At 39.7% G+C, this 22,623-nt stretch overlaps 1 protein-coding gene across 2 annotated transcripts in view; it reads left to right on the top strand.

The window, feature by feature from the left end:
- PDE10A (phosphodiesterase 10A) overlaps positions 1-22,623 on the top strand; it is a 309,321-nt gene that overhangs the window by 164,669 nt on the left and 122,029 nt on the right. For both annotated transcript variants that reach the window (XM_075064099.1, XM_032790920.2), the window contains exon 3: positions 11,578-11,606. In XM_075064099.1, coding sequence (XP_074920200.1) covers positions 11,578-11,606 — 29 coding nt within the window. The remainder of the gene's footprint in view (positions 1-11,577; positions 11,607-22,623) is intronic.

Genomic DNA, 22,623 nt, shown 5'->3' with positions numbered 1-22,623 from the left:
ATGATACCAGAGAGATGAAAAGGGAATTCCATTAAGCCAGGGGTTCTCAAATTGGGGGTGAAGACCCCTCAAGGGGTCAAAAAGTGGTTATGTGGGAGTCACAAGCCCAGCCATGTGTGGGTGCTGTCATCCCCAAACCCCTGTTATATTAAAATTTAAAAACTCCTTTTTAAAATTTATATGGGGAAGGGTTGCACTCAGAGGCTTGCTATGTGAAAGGGGTCACCAATACAAAAAGTTTGAGAACCACTACCTTATACATTGATGTGCCCAGGGATGGCGAAGTCACCAATGCACTGAGGATTGGGTTCTTCCTGTCGGTACCCCAAGACTTGGTGGTACATTTGGATATTTTTTAATGCTTTCCAGTGTCTTTAAAAAAGGAACTAACTTTAGGGACTCCTGTACTGTTCTAGTGTGCAGGTGAGGAGTCTGCCCCACAAATTGTGAAGCTTTGGTAGTTCCCACCAGTCACGCACTAGGAGAATGGATGTAAGGGTGGGAATCTGTTACAACATACATCTTCAGACATCAGCAGATAAGTAATTTCTTTATAGCAGAAAAAAATGCTTTACTCCCAGTAGCGATATTGCTACGAAGGTGATGAATGCTGAATCATTCAGATTTATTGTGAGCTGCTGATACTTTATCACGTTAGTTTAATTTGCCATTTTCCAAAGACTCTAAAATCTTCAACTGTCTGCATATCATTATTCTGTAATATACAACGCACATCCACATCCTGTACTGGGATTACAAATAGGTCAGTGGAAAATCCTAAAATGATTGCATACAAGCATTTATTCTGTCATTTTTATTCTATTATAGTATTTATTTAAACGACACAGAACACATTTTAGTTCCTTGTTTTCAGTCCCTTGGGCAAAATAAATAACATACGTCTCTAATACAAATGTACGTATGTTGTAGTTACAGCAGGGTTCCTTCAGAGGGAATTAAATGATTCCCTTGACGTAAGTATGCTCCACACTGGATCTCTATGGTACTCCCATGTGGTAACCTATCATCTCAACTACTAATGATCTTCTTACCCTTATTGACGTTAGCAGACTATTCCCCCAGGACATTTCCTTTTGTTTCCCTTGTCATCTGGTCTAAGAGAAGAGAGAACTGCTCAGTCTTGACTTCTCTGCAGATGTTGAGAGTTCCACTGCAAAGTTGAGCACAAATCTGTTTCTTTTCTATGTATTCAGAGACATAGGCAGCAGTAAGTAAGCCAGTAAGCAAAGCTCCTCAGCCTATTTCATATTCTGTGGCTGATGAGAAGTAGAAGCTGGGAGTTTGGAGCAATTTCACAGAGGTATAATAACTTCATTACTTCTCTTGTGCCACAGGAATATTTTTTTGTTTATTTCCTTAATAAAAAAGTTACAGGTGAAAATATGGCAAATAAATAAAATGGGTAGTAATGAGAGCAACATAACAGGCACCAAAGGAAAAAATGCAGAACTGAAGTAAAAATATTTGCATACAACTTGAAATTTTTCCAGGGCTTCTACAATACAGTGAAACAAGGACCATCACATTATATTCCTATTACAGTACTAAATCCTTTTTTTTTTGCTGCTTCAGAAGCACAGAGTTCAGCCAATGTGCATGGCCCGTCTGGGTTCTGAGTCAGTTCTGAGTCTGTTCTGAAACAGTGCTTCTGGCCGGAGGTGAGAACTCCCCACCACTTTGTCCCAGTCACCCAGACCTGTCCTCTCCTCTGTACATAGTCCAGATTTTACCCCCTACCATATATGGCTGAAGGGGGTCTGTCATAAGGTATAATTCCCAAATCTGAACCTTAGCATCCAAATTTTGGGTACCTGCATGAATTCCTCTAAGCTTAATTACCAGCTTAGATCTGATAGCCTGCCACCACCCAAAAATATAGTGTTTTGGGGCACTCTGATCTCCCCAACCTTCCCTGGGCCCAAGACCAAGTCCTTGGGTTCTTAAACCGGAGAATAACCATTCCCTTCGTCCTCCCAGACTTTCCCTGAGAGAGGAGTATCCTGGCGAGAGAAATTGCCTCTCCTCCCTTCTCCGTCCCCCAGTCGTGTTGTGCGTGTTTAAACCCATCCCTGGGATACAGGGAAACTAGGAAAGATCATCAGGTTCTCTAAAAGAAATCTTTTAATAAGAAGGAAAGTAAGATTTTCTTTAACTGCAAGATGTAAATATACAGGTCCTATAGTTACAGACAAGGAAGACCCTTCTCCAGTCCCATACAATTCACATATTCCAGCACTACACATATTAAAGTTACAGCAGATCACTTGTGCAACAGAGGTAAACAATTAAAGACTAAATGTGTTCTACTTAGCATTTTGACAGAACCCTTAGAGGCCTGGGATGTGTGTATTCCCGTCTCAGAGCCCAGAGAGACGACAGAGCCAGACAAGGACCCACACCCAAACTTCCCTCCACCCAGGGTTGAAAGTATCTTGTCTCCTGATTGGTCCTCTGGTCAGGTATTTAGTTCCCTGTTTAACCCTTTCCAGGTGAAAGAGACATTAACCCTTAACAATCTGTTTATGACAGGGTCACTCAGAGCTTGAGGGAGGAGAAGGCAGTGCCTGTCCTTTCCATTGCTATGTGAGGATCAGGACTCTCTGGGTCAGAGACTTATCAGATCATTCATGCACATAAATACCCGATTTGTGCATATGGTCATGATAACTGAGCGCAAAAATTAGGGCACGCAATTTCACTTTTACATTTTTGCAAACAAGATTACCTGGCCAACCTTCTGTAAATATCTTCTGAATATGTCTTCCAGTATGTGCTAACTCATATCCCTTGGAAAAAGAATCCTAATCCAACCATGCAAAGTCTTGGTGAGCAAACACCTTATATTTGACAGTGTGTGCTATATCATCAACCAATATCAACCAATATGTACTTCACCATTTGTTCAGGAACACAGCGGGGAAGCAGTGGGGGCTAGTTACTGTAATTTCAGTTAGTCCTGGTTTCTGACACAAGACAGACATAAAGACATCTTAAGTTCTCTGATACAAGGATCTGTTTACTATTACTCTTTTTTTTTTCCCATCCCTGTATTTGTACTTATCTCCTTGGGTTCAGGCTCTTAGGAGCTGGGAGTAGTTGCCAAAATTGGATAGATAGGCTAAGGGCATCAAGGATGTTGTTACTTTAAATATTGCTTCCATGAAACTAGTGATTAAGTAGCATTTCTTCAACAAGGCTTGTTCTAGGGAACTTCTAGTTCACACCACCAGAGTCCACACCAGCCAGTTAGTGCTCAACACTCTAGTGCACAACTAGAGCTTAGACCCCTCTCATGCAGACTAATGCACGATGAAGACAAGCCCATCATGATAAATCTGCTTGTATGTTATATCCCTACCATTTGTCTGTCTTGTCTGTTTAGATTGTAAGCTGTTTGGGGGCAGACACTGTCTCTTGCTACATTACAAACACCCATACTACATTAAAAGCATATTATTAAGGTTGCAAAAATGCCAGAGTTAAGGTTGCCTATGCACTGTATGTATGCATTATGATATGGACCTTAATTACACGATCCCAGACTATTTTTTCCACAGGACCCCTGCCTCTTTCAGTGTATAGAATGGATGAAGCACATTCAATGAGCAGTTCCTCAGCATTTTGTTTTATCCTCATAGTTCAAAACCTCATTTATTGCACACTTTTCGAATCCTGCTCTGAAGACAATTAATTTTCTCATGGGATTTTCTATAGCGCTCATCACTATAATATCTGAGTGCTTTACAAATATTAATGAATTTATTTTCCACCACACCCCTGTGAGATGACTGAATATTATTCCCCTTTTACAAATGGGGAACTGAGGCACAGAGAGTTTAATGTTAAAGTATCCTCTAATTTGGCATGTCCGATTTGAGATGCCTAGGACTTGATTTTTCAGAGTGCTTTGCTTTGTACAATAATTTAAGTGTTCAGAACACAGCTCCCGTTGATTTCAGTTGCAGCTGTGAATGCTCAGCACTTCTGCAACACAGACTCTAGGGTCTTGTCTTTTTTAACCCCCATAAAATCAAGAACTCACAATTAGTGGCCACCTGTGAAAAATTGGTTTACGTAACTTGCCTAGCATCATCCAGAGAATGTGTGGCTGAGTCAGGGACAGAATACAGTTCTCCAGGGCAGCATTCAACTGCCTTAACCACGAGACTCCCTTTTCTCTTTGTGCAATCCCGTCTCCTTCACTACACATCTTCCAGCTACCACAACTCCTGAGGCCAGTGTCCTACAGGTAACAGTCTCCTTCACTATGCAACCCTGATGTATTTGCAAAGCAGATTGATCCATGTATCAACATGCATAAGCACAAGAGGGCAAAAATAGGGATGCATAGGCAAACTTTAATTCTGATATTTCTTAACTTTTGAGTGCTGGACTTTATAACATTAATAAACTTTTACCATACATATTTTGTGTGTAACTTCGTAGCCTGGGGGAGCTAGAGCTGTTCAAATAAAAGATCACCAGATTTTTTTTAGCATGAGCAAAACAGTGTATTTTTCACTAGCCTTTTTCTCTGAAATGAAATGGGTCAACTGTTTTATCTGAAAGTTTCAAAAATCAGCCTGAGTCAGGCATCTGGCCTGAAAAATTTCACCCCAAACTGTAGTTTGGCAAAGTTAGAAGCAACATAAAACAATGCGCTATAAATGAATGTCAGGCATCCTTTATGACGGGCGGTGCTACCACCTCCTCCCCCACCTAATGTTTGTACAGCACCCAGCGCAACTGCTCCCCATCTTAGTTGGGCCTTCTAAGCGGTACTGTAATACAAATAATATGTCCAGTCCTCCTTTGCAGTTCTATGCAGTTCTAACTAGTGTCAAAGCTAGTGGCTTGGGATCAGGAAGCCACAACCACTGTGGTTCCCATGTGCTCAGATACAGTGAAGAATCATGTTATGGCCTCACTTGACTCTGTCCAGTCACAACTGCTAGAGGCCTGCTCATAAGTCATGAGGGTATTGTATCATCCATGGCTAAACATGAGCAGGCTAAACTCAAGGGGCCCAAAAGAGCCCAGAAAGAATGCATTATCATATTTTTAATTGATGACCACTCTACCTTAAGCAGTATATCATTTTGGCGTCTCAAGTGTGTGAAGTTTGTGGGTGAAGCTTAGACTACCACTGCTTTCTTTTCCCCTCTCCCCCCGCCTTTGGAACAAAAATCTCTCCTGACTTGTATCCCAGAATCCCTTTGATTTCCATGGAGTTCTGTGAGGTGTAAATCTGGGCTATATTTGACCTGACTTCATATTGTAGTTTCCCCCCACCAAAGCTTGGGTTGAACATAAACATCAGCCCTTAATCTGTGCACCTGAAACATATTCAAATACAGTATTGCATTATTTTTCTGCATAGAACAGAAAGCAGTTCAACACCCAAGGGAAAATACAATACTGTTGTTACTAATAAGTTCTTAACTACAAATGACTGGTCATCCTAATAGGTGACCCCTCAATACACCCATCAGATAAATTGTGGTTGAGATGCTGAAAGACTGCTTGTCGTCATGTTTTTTTCATTACAACTCTAGTCTACCCATGTGCAGCTGTGAGAGAATCATCCCCCTCTGTAAAATAGAAGTTTGCATCTTCTATTATGAAATATGCATATCCGAAGGATGAAACTTTGAAAGCACAAAAATCAGGAAATTCCAAAATTAAGGTTCTGGCTTTACACAAAATATTATAAAACAAAAACAAACTTAGTAAGTAGCTTGATTTTTACTGTACCTCCCAATTACATTTGACTGGCTTACGGTTCTATCGCACATCAAGCCTCCACAGATTCAAAGAGCTGCACAGACATTTCACTTTCTTAACCATGTTAATGCAGTTATGAGGATCCCACTGCACCATGACCTGCAGAACCCACCAAAGATGAGATTAAAATCCTGCAACCCTCTGTGCAACCGTATCAAGACCCTTACACCCAACTTCGATGCTGAGGCTCATTAGAGAGTCACATGGAACATTTCACTCAAAACAAACTACTTGTCATTGATCCTATTGAGGAACCACCATTTTGATTTGTGTCAGAAAGACTGATGCAGATTGAATCTCATCAGGACAGCTCATGGGAGATGTGGACAAACCCCCTTTAAATAGAAAATGAGGCAAAGACCTGTATGCTACTGTGGTCACCTGGCACGAAGAAAAGAGCACATCATATCTGAGTGTCCCCTTTGTTCTTTTGTTGGGGCCCTGAAGGATATTCAGCAACTCACATCTGCGGTAGTGTGCTGGCTCTCAAATTTAGATATAAATTTGTAGTTGTTGCTACATACGCAAGCCACATGAAAGAAGAAGAAGACAGTAGAACCTCAGATTTACAAACACGTCGTGAATGGAGGTTGTTCATAACTCTGAAATGTTTGTAACAAAACATTATGGTTGTTCTTTCAAAAGTTTACAACTGAACATTGGCTTAATACAGCTTTGAAACTTTACTATGCAGAAGAAGTGTTGCTTTCCCTTTTTTTTTTTTTAGTCGTTTACATTTTAACAAATACTGTACTGTATTTGTTTTTTGTATGTATGTGTCTCTGCTGCTGCCTGATTGCATATTTCCAGTTCCAAATGAGACGTGTGGTTGAGCGGTCAGTTCGTAACTCTGGTGTTAGTCACTCTGAGGTGAAACTGTATCCCCATAACCACCTTTTATGTACTCTTTCCATTCAGCCTTCTAATCTTTTTCTCTGTTTCCTCTCCAGTCTTCCCACTTTTAGTTTAGACTGAAAGCTCTTCTGGTCAGGGGTTGTCTTTAATTACCATGTTAAGTGCTATGCACACCTATGGTGCTATATGTAGAGATGTTAGTCATGATTACACATACAAAGGCTGAGGCATTCAAAGTTGTCAAATTGCGAACCACTTAAAACTGAGATCCTCTTGTGGCACTTCCCCTCACTATCCCACACTTTCTTTGTGCTGTCGTTAATGCCTGAGTATGATGGTATTGCGGCTTTTTTAAAGTAAAGTTGCAAAGTATGAAGGAGAGAGGATTTAAAAAGTAACTGCTTTAATGAGCTGGATAGCTACTTGGTTATATTCGCCCCATTTTGTAGTTGAACTGTTACCTTTCCCTCCTTGCAGGATGTTAACCTTAATTCCCTGAAACTTATCAGTCTTTAGATTCTAAGCACCAGCCTAAGTGAAGGAACTCTGCCGGAAAACTGACACATGTCCAATTGTAAGTTTTTAGAATGGCAAACCCACTTCTTGTTTCAATTGCACATTCTTCAGAGGTGTGATGGAAGCAGCTCTGCTGACTAATTGAAAGTACCTCACAAACCACAATTGTAAGAGACGGTATGTTACACAACTATGAGCAGTGTGGCCTAGTTAATTATGAGAGTTCCCAGGAACATGGCATATTTTGTCTCTTGAGAGCCAGGTATTTTTTTTTCTGGAATTACCATCTGTACACATTTTGAACTATAGCACGAATGATTATCAGCATTGTTTCTCTCCACAGCCAGCCAGACTATAGTAATATCCCAAAGGATTCTAATATCTGAAAAACAGGATATACGTATATTGCTCTTGCAACAGTTGATGACATTAGCAACTCATACAGTGCAGGAACTAAATTCCCCAGATCCTTTCTTTACACAGTGCTTGGTGTTAATGATTCCAGACACTATTATAGAATATCTTAAGTTACGCCCTGATGGTAGAGACTGAGCTGGAAATAAAGTAGATGCACTCTCCCAGGCTCTGCTCACAAAGGAAGATCAATCTCTTTGGTATGCCAAAATGGGAAACCATTCACTGTTGAATGTGCAGGTTTTTCTGCATGATCTGCCATTTTAACAAGAGTTAACAATGTTGTCAATGAAATTGTCATTGTTATGCTTCAATGTTAACAGCCACTGAAACAAACTGGGGCAAGTCGTGCTTCTCCAGATCGTTGTTTGAGGTTGTCCGTGGAATCAGGGAGATATCACTGCACTGTTAGACTTGGTTCACATTTGAAAAATTTTCAACCATAATAGCTAGAGAGTTTGTTAATTGAAAATTTAGCATTTGGAGCACAAGATGATAGCCTCTTTAAATTAAATTAAAAACAAAAAAGTGTTGTCTTGCCAAGCCAGTGGGAGCTATTCTAGTGTGACCCTTGCTTGAAACCCTGCACTCAAGCAAGTGAAGGAAGGACTGATTTTATGGACCATTGTTTTATTTTTTAGTGTCATATTAGTGACAACATACAGCAGTCATTACAAGGGAAGAAATTTCATTTTAAACCTTGTTTTTTAAGATATTTTTTAACTTTCTGGAGAAGCAGGGGAATAGCTGATATTTTTCCCCCCATCAGTTCAAAGCTGATTTTTTTTTAATTTAACACTTTGTTCAGTAATTTTGAATTAACAGATCATGATAATAGAAGACTTTCCCAGCACACTCTCTTTTGCAGTCTCTTAACTCCAAAATTTAAACTTGCCATGGACTTAGTTGTCAATAAAGATGGACACCGTGGATTGGTTGGTCAAAACTTAATGAAAAAATTGTATTGAAAATTATGTACTACATGTGTTTGGTATTCCTCTTTCCACTAAGGGCCAAATGCTGTCAATTCCACCTATCCCCATGGATTAAATGAGAACCATCTACGTAGAATGGGACTGAATTTTGCCCTAAGCTTTTAACTCTATAGTAAAGTGGTTCACCATTCCCAGCCAATGGGAGCTATGGGAAGTGGTGGTCAGCATGTCCCTGAGGCCTGCCACATCCTGCAGCTGTCATTGGCTAGGAATGGCGAACCATGGCCACTGGGAGCTGCGGGGAGCAGTGCCAGTGGATGGTCAACTTAAACAAAATGTCTCGTGGCCCCCCCAGTGGATTACCCTGATGGGCTGCATGCCGAAGGTTGTGGCCCCCTGCTGTAACTTATCTCAGAGCTAGGCTTCAATCAGGGAGTCAGCTTGTCCCGCCTACCTTCCCCATGTGTCAAGTGGCTCTCAGACATAGAGGAGAATTGAGCCGCAGTTTATTACAGAACCTATTGTTATTATGTGGGTTGGGGACTGTTTTGCCTCAATTACTGTTAGTCTGTCTTGAGTAACATGCTTTCCCCATGGAGACTGAGAGTTGGAATTTTAATGTACCAGTATGTTCTGTTTATACTGAGCAGCAAATAAAGTTCTCATGTAGTTCAGTTTGGAAGAGTTGAAACTCAACATATTAAACACTGTGGTTTAAGTTCCATTTGGGACATGTTTGTCGTGAAAGCTTGCTGGTTTTGGGCCTGCTCCGAAGTCTATTGAAGACTGTGGAAACATTCTGTTGACTTCAGTGGATTTTTGAATAGGCTGTTTATGAATATTGAATGAATAACTTGTCTTTGCTTTTAAGACCCTTGATGCGGTAGCCCTGTCCTCTCACCTCTTGGTTAGCATCTAGCCTTCAACCTCTGCTTTCCCTCAGATACCATTGTGCTTTTCCCAATATTGCCACGGGGAGGCCTGTAGTGGAAAAATCTGCAATACCACTATATTGTCCTTATTGAAACTCCTCCTTAAAACTTACCATTGTGATGCATCCCGCCTCTTTCTCCCCAATAAAAAGACAGTGGCTAGGAGGCTAGTGTGTTGTGACTGCTGTTTATTATTCTAATCATAATTCTCATTGATTCCTTGTGTGTGTCATCCCTTCCTCCCTATCTGTTTGTTGTATCCGCTTATCGATGCACTTAGATTGTAAATTCTTTGGTACAGGGACGGTCTATTCATGTTGCATGTCCTGTACCTAGCACTAATAAGGTCCAAGCCTTGATTGGGGCCTCATAAATAATAATTAAGGAATTAACTGTGAACTGCAAGACCTCAAAATGTCTGATAACCCATATACAAAAGCCTTGCATGAAACATTTACAGGAAGAATGAAATGCTTTTTCACATTAAGCAGATAATACATCTAAAATTATTTAGCTCAGAGAGGAGTCTAAAATCACAATGTGAAGGTGCACAACAATATCTAGCCATGGATTGGTGTTTATGACATTGGAATTACTATCTTAAATGGAGATCTAATCAGGCTGCATATAACACGATAGACTCTTTGCTGATTTTAGGTTTGTGGCATTTGGTTTATCCATGTTCTAGCTATTATTTAGAGTTGTAGTGAGAATCACGTCTTGAAATGCTATGAAAGCTATGTGATTGCAAGGACAATCACATGGGACTGATCCACCCAGGGAAGGTGATCTGTTGTCTTTGATGTACGCTTCCGTGTACAATGAGTATGTCACATTGCGAAGTGCTTGGGGTCCGCTGATAAGTATTTAACAGGAGTAATTAAAATGGCTCAGCTGGGCATGTCTCTGTACCCTTTCTGCATAGAATTTTCAAAGTAAGATTTATTTTTTGTAACTAAGGTAAGGCATAAATGCTGGTTCATAAAAATGAAATTTGTTATTCTACGTAGCATCTTTCAAACAAATCTGGGGAGAGGAACATGATTAGTGATATCAGACTTTCCTTGTAAATTTTGTCCAGAACTATGTCACAAACACTTTTTTTTTTTTTTAAATTCCTTTGATAGTGGGTATGAGACACAATGAACCCTATTCAGGGGAACAAAGTATGACCAAATAAAGGCAGGTGTGGTTATACTGGAGTATTGCTATGACCGCATTTGTCAGAGATGCAGTATTTGAAAATCCACATCTAGGCAGATACATGCAAATATATATACATATGGGATCCAATAGGGATATGACCTCTTTTGTATAAAGAAATCGATTTGTGATTTGGAGTTAATGTCCAAAAAGAAGTAATTTAGTTTGTGGGATCAAAAACAGAAAGATACAGATTGTTCCATGTTTTCTTATAAGAAATAATTATGCAGCAGAAGACACATGAGGCTGTAGATTCACAATCACCTTCATGTGGTAGCAGGTCTCTTACTGTATGATCACTTTCCCTTTGCTCACTTGCTGAAATGTTGCACAATGCTTTTAAAGATATGCCGTGTTTCTATATGTCTTCATAACTTTAAATGTAAACTTCAAAAATGCACATTACAGCCTGTATATATTCTAAAAATGGAAAACATAGTGAGAGAGATTTCTATAATTTATGCTTCTTTTTTTTTGAATTTCATGCCAGACAACATCATCGATGTCACTAAGGCTTTCTCCTGCACCCAGAGAAGTAAATGGGGGTATTGTCATTGGCTTCAAGTGGAGCAGAATCGAGCCCTCAGTTTCTAGAATTGCACATGTGGGATCAGGTGGTAACTCTCTTCCCCAGCTTGTCTAATAGAGTCATAATTTAAGTGTTACGGCACACAGTGAAGCCACCTGTTTAATCAAACTGTTGCTGTGGTTCTAGGTGTGGAATTTTATACTCCGTAATTATTGGCAAGCCAGTTGAATATATATCAGTTAAAACAGACATTTCGACCAAAATAATGAACTAAGTCAGAGAAAGTCTTGTACAACAGAACAGAAGTTTCTTGAAGGACAATATCTTGTTCTGTATTCATTCTAGAACCTTCCCAGAGTGCCTAATTGTTTGTTTTGTTTCCTCACAGATGAGTCGACTCCTAAGGAAGTCAGCAGGGTAAGTACTGCTTACAGATGTCTCTCCATCCCACTCTAGAAAAAAAAGAGAGGTCTCTGTGGCCCACTGGTCACTTGAGGTCACTTTCTTTCAGTCTCTGATCAAGGCTTTGCTCTATTCCCTGAATGAATCAGATCTCCAGAGAAGTATGTCTGACAACTTGCAGAGCAATTAAAAACAAAATCCTAGCATTCAAAACATTTGATTAGTTGTAAATGAGTGAAGTTCACTACTTTTCATTAGCAAAATAAGGGAGCTTATATGGGAGCTACTGGTATGATCCGATGTGAACAAGGCTGCTTAAACGAAAACAGGAAATTCATAGCAACTTTGAACTTTCTGATTAGCTGTAAATATGACTACCCACTATTTAATCAGTATTACTACCATGAGAGATGTCATGCGTGATACTATTGAAGAGGAAACAAGGGAAGGATTATATCCTGTATAATTCTGCCCTTTGAGATATGGTAGGGTACAGAAGACCTAAATTCATTGACGTAAAATATTTTGCAATCTGTTGAATGAAAACTAATGTGACACAACTTCAGTGTTTGAGAATGATGTATTTCTTTCTGTCTCGGTGTCATTTATTTGGGAGATATATACAGTGAACAAATACTTCATGTTGAATGAGTTACCATAATCTACCATGTAGTATCTTGTGATAATTAGGTGGTGGTGTCTTTTTGCTCCCATGTTATACCCTGATATTTTGGTCAGTAATTCTGCTCTGTTTGCGTTCTTAACCTTCCATCTGCCATTCAAACAAACGGTTGCCACCTTCTTTATTCCTTCTAAAAACAGTTCTCTGCTTTGCCCTTTGTCACTGTTGACTCTCTTCCACCAATAACATTATTTTGTCTGTCTTGTGTCATCAGCCAGTCATAGATATAATCATATCATCAAGGGACATTAACAGCCTTTTCTACGCTTTGCTTACGAATGGTGGATTTGCTTGATGTATCAGCCCTAGCCAAAGGATGGTCTTTTTCAGTGCCCTCTTTCTTTCACACCTATTAATGGTGCCCTCACAGAGGGGGAAAAATGGAACATCAGCCCAATAACCATCAATCTTAGGATAACTTTGAATAAGCTAAAGGTAGAAAGTTTTATAGTCAATCAAGTTCAGTATCTCTTTCAATCAAAATTTGTATATACATTTTTTTCTCAAGATTTACAAATGTTTTATTTTTTGATATATTTTTCATGTAGCAACTTTAACTTTTAACAGTATCTCAAGTTACCACAGAAGACTACACCATAGAAAAACAAAATCTAGAGTAACAATTCTATTACTTTAAATGGCATTTAAGTATATACTGCACTTAAAGGTAAAACCAAAAGTGATCAGTTTATTATTTAAACATATTTTCAATACATTTGTCATGCAACCCTTTTAGTATATCTGTCTGTGAGGGAGAAGTGATGATAAAATAACCTTTTAAGTAAACCTTCTGCCCAGAAATAGGTTGGAATCTTTTAAATGGGTGGAAATTTAAAGAGTAAGGACTTACTTTAAAGTCAGTCTTTCCAAATTTCTTAAACATTACTAAGATCACAGTGACATGCTTATAATCCTTATAACAATCACACAGCATAAAATAAAAGTTAGACAAAGAACAGGAAATAAGAAAAGCATTGTGTAGCATTAGTTACTTTTCTGACACTATCTTGGTATTTAAGTTATTAATATAAATAATTATGCATGTGTAAATTAGTTACTCTCAAATAAATCCAGTAGCATCAGTGTCTGAATCAAGACTAGCCTTTCAGGTTTCAGTTTCACACCTGGGATTAAGTTGTACATCTGCAGTTTTCATCTTCGGTGTGGTCTGAGTCCTTGAGGAGGTAAGTCTGGTAGAGACTATTTATCTAAGATATATGTGAAATCTGTTGAAAGTCCCAGGGATTAGATGCACAGTAGTTAACTTTTTGAATCCAACTACTGAGTGCAAATTGTGTATTGTTATCTTGAAACACCATATTTTGGTTTACGAAAGAAATAAGCATTGTACAATTCATCTTTTCCAGGAAAACACTTACAAAACTGTTAGTCACAGCAAATTATATATATTTAATATATAATATATATATAATTTGCTGTGACTATTGGAAAGATGTTTCTATGGCAAGAATCCTAGACTGTTGTGCTTTTGAGAAGTAGCTCAACCAATCACCACTCTCATGCTACTGCTAATTTCATTGGTTGTAGTCAGTGATATGAGGAAGACTGAACAGATTGTGGGTTGCTTGACCCAGTTGCCACAGTTCTTCAGGGGTTGATTTGCCACTCATACAACTCAACATTAACTCCTTATCACAATCCACACAAAGGAACACAAAATTTCCCACCATAAACCACACGCAAACCCCCAGCACAGTCCCCTGAAAAAAATCAGTCAAACCACCCACAAAGCAATACAGCCAGCACACACAATGACCCGCACTGCAACATGAACCTCTCATTCGCCACCCACACAAATCAACACAAATCTCCCAGCACAATACACACATTTGCCCAAGTCATCAGTTTAAGGCTTGTTAGAGCTACCTGGGCTCTAGAACCTTCTACCCCTACCACCTCCCTAACTAGCTGCCAGTATGGAGAGTTATGCGAAAGTCACTTGATTGAGCTGTTCATGCATCAGACTTAGATTCATTAAAATGACCATGGTGTGGGAGGGGTAACTGGTGAGAGGGGTGTGTAACTGCTGTTTTTTTAACCAAAATAATAGAAAAGAATAAACACTACCTCACTCATCTCCGACCAATCTAAACCTAACTATAATTTGTCATATTTACCATATAAAAGCATAAACTTGAGCGGCAAAGCCAAAGGTATCGTGTGTGTGTGTGTGTGTGTAATTCTGAGTATTGAATTTTTCCCTTAGTTTCCTCCAAAACATCCCCTACAGTGGGAGAAATGTGTACCTTTTTAGTTTTTGTAGTTTGCGTAAAATCAAAATATATATCTGACTAAATAAAAGTTCCTGAGAATGGAGACGTAGTTATATTTCTCATAATGGAGTGAATTAACTGGTCTCAGCATCACTCATTAGGTTAGCCTTACTAATTTCACAGCAATACAGCATCTTAAAAACTTCCCCTCGACCACCCCTTCCTTCCTCCTTGCTTTGAATTCGAACCCCTTTTGTGAGTCTGCTGCAGTACCATACTCTTATTACAGATGAAATCTTCTGAAGCTGAAACTGTGTAAACTAGTTAGAAGAGGTAATACCACTGTAGATTGTAAATTTAATAGAATAAAGACTATTACATCTACAGTCTGTTTTATCAAAAACATTTTGATATATAGGAAGAGTTTATCCAAGCCAGATGCTTCCTGTTATGGGAAATAAAATTTATAAGTAAGGAAACTAATTTTCTCCTTCTCAGTCATGGATAGTCATGTATCTGGACATTGCTTACGGGACGTAACAAGAAGTAGGCCGATTCCTAGAGTGACAGCTCATTCCCAAAATAAGTGGTAGGGCTGCAAGTAGCAATCTGCACCTCCCTCCAGTTCCCGCTCCCCTGAGGTTGATTGTATTTTTGAAATGAAAAACTGGGGCACTTTACAGAAAAGGAAAGTGTTGGAGAAAATAATAGTTTTACACTGTTACTCCTTAAGTGTTCTCTCTTAAACCAATTTCTGCTCCTCCAATCTAGCTCTGATCCTACCATCTCCTGTCCAATTGACACACTATCTCATTTATCAGTTGACTCCCTGCCAACCTAACACATACTCTTCCAGCTTGCAGCCTCCCAAATCCTCACCAGCTCAAGAAATAGCCCTCTACATAGTCACTCTCCTCTTACTACTTAAGTATCAGAGGAGTAGCCGTGTTAGGCTGTATCCACAGAAACAACGAGGAGTCTGGTGGCACCTTAAAGACTAACAGATTTATTTGGGCATAACTTTCCTGAGTGTAAAAAAAAAAAAAAAGCTTTCAGTTGCCTGGAGTGAAAATTACAGATATAGGCATAAATATATATTGGCACATGAAGAGAAGGGAGTTCATAGAATATCAGGGTTGGAAGCGACCTCAGGAAGTCATCTAGTTCAACCCCCTGCTCAAAGCAGGACCAGTCCCCAACTAAATCATCCCAGCCAGGTCTTTGTCGAGCCTGACCTTAAAAACCTCCTAAGGAAGGAGATTCCACCACCTCCCTAAGTAACCCATTCCAGTGCTTCACCACCCTCCTAGTGAAAAAGTTTTTCCTAATATCCAACCTAAACCTCCCCCACTGCAACTTGAGACCATTGCTCCTTGTTCTGTCACCTGGTACCACTGAGAACAGTCTAGATCCATCCTCTTTGGAACCCCCTTTCAGGTAGTTGAAAGCAGCTATCAAATCTCCCCCTCATTCTTCTCTTCTGCAGACTAAACAATCCCAGTTCTCTCAGCCTCTCCTCATAAGTCATGTGCTCCAGCCCCCTAATCATTTTCGTCGCCCTCCACTGGACTCTTTCCAGTTTTTCCACATCCTCCTTGTAGTGTGTGGCCCAAAAATGGACACAATACTCCAGATGAGGCCTCACCAACGTCGAATAGAGGATAATGATCACATCCCTCGATCTGCTGGCAACGCTCCTACTTATACACCCCAAATGCCATTAGCCTTCTTGGCAACAAGGGCACACTGTTGGCTCATATCCAGCTTCTCATCCACTGTAAACCCTAGGTCCTTTTCTGCAGAACTGCTGCCTAGCCATTCGCTCCCTAGTCTTTAGCAGTGCATGGGATTCTTCCGTCCTAAATGCAGGACTCTGTGCTTGTCCTTGTTGAACCTCCATAGATTTATTTTGGCCCAGTCCTCTAATTTGTCTAGGTGTCTCTGTATCCTATCCTTACCCTCCAGCATATCTACCACTCCTCCCAGTTTTAGTGTCATCTGCAAACTTGCTGAGGGTGCAGTCCACGCCACCCTCCAGATCATTAATGAACCTTACAACCCAGAACCTTACAAGTGGAGAACCAGTGTTGAAGGCCTGTGGCATGTAGGAGTTTAGATAGTTTACTGTCCTTTTTACTCTGTAGAGAAGTAAAGTGTGTGTTGTAAATGGCTTGTCTTGTGTTTGTAAAGTCCAGCCATGTGGAAGTTTGTGTGGAAGGTTGGTTTTGTATTAGAGTCTTTAGTTTTGAGAGCTCATTCTTGACCTTCTCTTGTTTGCTGTACAGGATGCTGATCAGGTGGTTCCTCAGTTTCTTTGAGAGTGTGTGGCACAATCTCTAACCATAGTCAGTGTAGGATGTCGATTGCAATGGATTTTTTACCTTCAGTACATTTGGTATGATGATCATCTGTTCTGCACTTGGAGAGGAAGATGATGTCTGTCTGTATCTGTACAAGTTTTTTCATGAAGTTGATGGATCTCTGTCCCCGTATCTACTCTAGTGACACCGTCATAGGACCCAACCACACCAGCCACACTATCAGAGGCTCATTCACTTGCACATCTACTAATGTAATATATGCCATCATGTACCAGCAATGCCCCTCTGCCATGTACATTGGCCAAACCAGACAGTCTCTACATAAAAGGATAAATGGACACAAATCAGACATCAGAAATGGTAACATACAAAAGCCAGTGGATGAACACTTCAGTCTCCGTGGACACTTAGTAACAGATTTAAAAGTAGCCATACTTCAACAAAAAACCTTCAGAAATAGACTTCAAAGAGAAACTGCTGAGCTACAATTCATTTTCAAACTTAACACCATCAATTCGGGCTTGAAAAGAGACTGGGAGTGGCTGGCTCATTACAAAAACAATTTTCCCTCACTTGGTATTGACACCTCCTCATGAATTATTGGGAGTGGACAACATCCACCCTGACTAAATTGGCCTTCAACATTGGTTCTCCACTTGTAACTCCCTTCTCTTCATGTGCCAATATATATTTATGCCTGTATCTGTAATTTTTACTCCATGATTTTCACTCATTTTACCCCTGAAAGCTGATGCCCAAATAAATCTGTTAGTCTTTACGGTGCCACTGGACTCCCCTTTATTCTTCCTATTTAACATTTCCTTAGCTTAGACTATCTCCCCTGCGTACACTCAATCCCTCTGAGAAAGGAAACTCAGTCTCAGAATTCTTCTCCCTACACTCATCACCAGCACCAGACTCAAAAGTTCCACTCCACCCCGCTCAGAAATTCCCCATGACTTGGTGCTGGGTCTGGAAAAGCAGTAGCAGAGGCTGCAGAGAGCATGTGATCTGAAATAGCCTGTTCTATGTCTTCTCCATATGGTGCATGGATTTCAGGAGTTTGAGAATGTACAAAGCATGCTAGATTCTGCACCTGTGGGATTACAGTCAGTGAAGCCTGTGTTCCCTATTTTATACCACCTTCCTCTGAGGCTTGCAGTATATGGGCTGAGGGCCAAAAGTCCCGTGGTGGCAGCCATATATATTGCATCTTCCAGGGGCTAAAACAACTTCTCCTTCCCCTCTGAGGCAGGAGTGCTGGAACAATTTTTATAGTGGGGATACTGAGAGCCATTGAACCAAACTGTAAACCCTGTGTATGATGGAAACCACGTCCAACCAGGGGATGCGGCAGCACCCTCAGTACCTGTAGTTCCAGCACCTATGCCAAGAGTCCTGCCGGTACCATCAGGTGCTACTTGCACCCTGCAATACATCAATCACACTACACAGTTGTGACAGTGGTGGGAGTTAGCCCCATTAGCTAGTAGTGGCTAACTGCTCCTTCCGGAGAGGGAAGTAACATCAATATAAGGCAGTATATTTCCCTCTAAGACAGTGGCAGCGGTGTCCAAACTTTTCAGCCTGAAGTCCAAAAATATAATTTCTCAATGATCCAAGGCCAGAAGGGACCATTGTGATAATCTAGTCTGCAGTCCTGTATAACGCTGACTGTAGAACTTCCCCCAAAATAATTCTTAGAGCATAGCTTTTAGAAAAACATCCAGTCTTTATTTCTGGTTTCTGTTTGTGTGCAAAAGTGAGAAGAAAAAATTAAAGATGGAATTCTCCAAATGACAGACATCTCAAACCACTTACTCTAACAGAAGTAATTGCTAAAGGAAGGAGACAGAAACCAATATAGTGAGGTCTCTACTAGAGGATTAAAAAGATTGTCCAATGGACCACAGACCCACACTGAAATATCATGCTTCCACTGTGAATCTTTTTTTTGCATGACAGCTATGAAGAAAGGTATTGTGAAGGTATAGGAGAAGTCTGATACCTAGTTTTTTGGATTAGTAACCCTCTAGGCAGAGGACTGATGTGTTAGGTAACTTAGCCTTAATCCCTAAAGCAGGCTATTTATGAGAAACTGAAAGATTTCTGAGTACATTTATGCCAAATTCAGTCCTCCATATCCTTTTACATGTCTGAAGGGCTTTTGAAATTAGGGGGAGAGTGTGGTTACCTATAAAACTAATTTGTCTGTGTACCCGTGACTGTTAATTGTATAATTGAGGGGATATTTAATAATTTATTTTGTTTAGATTTAAAATAATTAAAATGATTCCAAAGCTCTAGATGCCCTAACACATCATTAACATTACAGTAAAACCCCAGCAGCATTAATCATTTCAACAGGAACTCAGCCAACCGGCCGGCCGGCCACTACAGAAACTTCTTTTCACCCCTTGCTTGTTCTGGGAATCATTTCTTCACTCCTCTCCAAAGCCCCTATCAAACATGTTTCTTTTGCAGCATGCTCAAAAGGCCTCCAGATTCAGGTTATTTAGGAGCTAGCAGGGGAACAGTTTCCAGAGTCGTGGAGTCCTGACAGAGAATACCCTGCCAGGTGTCCCCTCTCTTTTATTGTGAGAGGATCAAGCTTGGGTACCTCCCTTGACTGCAGCTGTGGCCATATGGAAGCAGGAGAGAGGCAATCCCTCAGAAAGATCCCAACTCTTTTGTAGGTGTATAAGTCATAAGAAACACCTTAAACTCCAGCCAGAGACCAGTGGGTCCTCAGTATAGATCTTGGAGCCAACTGAGTACAAAGCTAACTTATCTGCATACAAATGTGCAGTGCAGAATTTTGGGGTATAAATGTGAGTGTCCCTTTTCCTCAAATGTTTAATGTCAGTCACTTTGTATGTAATATATGTAGTGTATTAAATAAGTATGGTGCACTTTTCATATGCATAATTTTAAAGGACTCTGTCTAACATGCACAGATTAAAACACAGTACTACAAATGGACATGTGTATATAAAGTTGTAGACATCTTTGTTAGCATATATTGTATTATCTGAGAAAAAGTATATAATCTAGACTATGGTAGTGCACTGCTTACCTTCAGTAACACCCCAAAACAGGTTCAAATGTAATTGGATTGTAACTATCTCTGCTCAAGAATTGAATTCTGAAAATAATAAACTTGAATAATTTTAGAGTTCTCCATACTTAGAAAAAATACAATTTTTAAAGTAGTTTTAAGTCCATGTGGGAAGTTTAAAGACAATAAATGGTACATTTTTAATTTCTGGAAATGTTGCAAAAAAGACTTTTGTCTGTATCACAGGCAATTTACAATGTAAGCAAAGAGGTCAATGAAAGATATTTTATTTCAGAGTAAAAATGAGCACATAGATGGAAAAACCTTAAATTATTTAAAGTTCTAAAATGGAAATTTACTTGTTTTTTCTTAGCTAAATCATTTTTCCTTACACCATGTGTGATGAAAAACTAACTTTAAAATGAAAATCAGACTCATGTTCTACCATCAACTTGCTTCAGGACTCTCTTGCACAATTAAAAATGGCTTTTCAAAAGTAAAAAATGTTATGAAAAACTTTCATTTAGGAATAGTTTTATATTTTGGGGGAGAGGAGGAGTTGCAATTGAAAAATTTGAATTATTTTGTTTTTGTTCCCCCCTTCCAATTTTTTCTTTTTATTCCTTTCTATCACTAAATTCAATTGATTGAGTGATGTGTAGAGTTTTTTTCCTTTTTCTTTTTCATTTTTCCACTCTGTAACCTTTCAGAATTGGCTCAACTTTTGAAAAAGGGAGAACAGAAAATGGAACAATGAAACTTTGTAACTCTTCCAACTTTTCAAAAGTTACAGAGGGGCAAAGTATTGAAAAATTAGAGCCCCCAGAGTTAGTTTCATTTTTCCTTTCTGCATCTTTTCAGAAGTTGAAAAAGGTTTGGAAAGTCACAGAATAGCGAAAGAAACAATGAAACGTGAAACAAAACTCCTGGACATCATTTTCTATTGGCAAAAACGTTTTTGAAAGGGTGGAAGTGAGGGGAACTGAATCTCAAAAACCTGACATTAAAAAAAATTGTTTCACTTAGAACCTGGCAAAATAGAAACAACTAAGTGCAATTCTTTCCGTTTTTCAATCATCTTGGGTTCAGAAATCACAATTAAAGATGTTAGATTGTCTTGATATAAATATTGTCCCACAAAAATGAAAGTCATTCTACCAAGGATTTTCTGATTACATGGAGTTGTTACCACCATCAAAAATGCAAGAACCATGGTCACAGTGTTTCATAAACCTCTGTGACCAAACTTTGAACCTAAGAACTTTTTTTTCTGCATGTTATCGCTTGAACTTTGTAACATTTGTGAAATATCTTTCAATATCTATAATGGGTGGCAAGCACCTTCTTTTGACCTATCCTGTGAACAAATGTTGGGAACCTGTATGGAAATTCCTGCTCATTTACTGTGCAGATATTATCTTGTTTCCTGCACGCTAGGTATGGGTAGAAATGGTTGAAAAATGGAAAGACGGTTTCGCTTAGTTGTTTCTATTTTGCAGGGTTCAAAGTGAAACAATTTTTTGTTTTTCTGAAAATTTCAAGTTTTTGAGATTCTGTTCCCTCCACCCCACTCTTTTAAAAACCTTTTTGTCACTGAACACTGTATAAAATGCTGCCCAGGAGTTCTATTTCATGTTTCATTTTTTCTTTTACTCTCATTTTTCATTTTCCTAGGTATGCTAGAGGTGGGTGTGGCTATCAGGGCAGAGGGTCTTGGGACAGAGGTTCTGGATGGAAAACCTAGAATCAGCCTAGTGGAAATAGCTTAGGTGAAGCTTCATATTGTGCTATCACTCTTTTACCCCCAAAGAAAAACTACTACAGGAAGAAGGGTGAGTTTGGGCACTAATTTTTTATGTGTGTGTTCTGTATCCAATTTGTGAATTGGAGAGATATCAGTCTTCTGTGGCTGCCAAAACAGGGGTTAAGTCTATAATTCTGCTTCATCTAGATATTAGAAATGACATTAGAGAGACATTAAGCATGTACAATGTCCGTCCAAGATCACGGGGGAGTGGGCTGACTGGTGAGACTATATAGAACACAGACCAATGGAAGGTACTGTGTGTCTGCTTTTCCAGTCCATGGATAGAAAAAGACTGGGATCACAGACAGCTGTGCTGGGAGGGGAAAGTACAAGATATCACTTGTGTGGTGGATGGATCTGGTGCAGAGCTGGCATGTGTGTGCAGGCCAGGGGTTAACATATCCAATACTACTGCTTAAATCATAACTAGGATTTTGTCCTGTATGCTGCTTCCTTCTCCTGTGGTGGCTGTGTGCCATGTTGTGTATCAGAACCTTAAACTTAAACAGAAATGCTCAATGTGCCTGATATGATCACAGTGAAATTACCCTTGTTCATTTCAAAGAATTTCATTTCTTCTTCTTTGAGTGCTTGCTCATATCCATTCCAGTAGGTGTGCGCACGCCGCGTGCACGTTCGTTGGAGACTTTTACCCTAGCAACACTCGGTGGGCCGACAGGGCGCCCCCTGGAGTGGCGCTGCCATGTCGCCTGATATATACCCCTGCCGGCCCGACCGCTCCTCAGTTCCTTCTTACCGCCCGTGTCGGTCATTGGAACTGTGGAGCGCAGATTATCTGTTCTCCACCTCCCTAGCATTCACTCGTATCCTCTTGAATTTTGTATATAGTTCAACTTTAAATAGTAGTTAGTAGTTAGTTTTTCGTTCTTTAGTAGTTGTTTGTAATTAGTTAGTAGGGATCGCGGGTTA

The sequence above is a fragment of the Chelonoidis abingdonii genome, chromosome 3 (assembly GCF_003597395.2).
Source record: "Chelonoidis abingdonii isolate Lonesome George chromosome 3, CheloAbing_2.0, whole genome shotgun sequence".
NCBI lineage: Eukaryota > Metazoa > Chordata > Testudines > Testudinidae > Chelonoidis > Chelonoidis abingdonii.
This window is presented reverse-complemented; position numbering and strand designations above follow the sequence as displayed.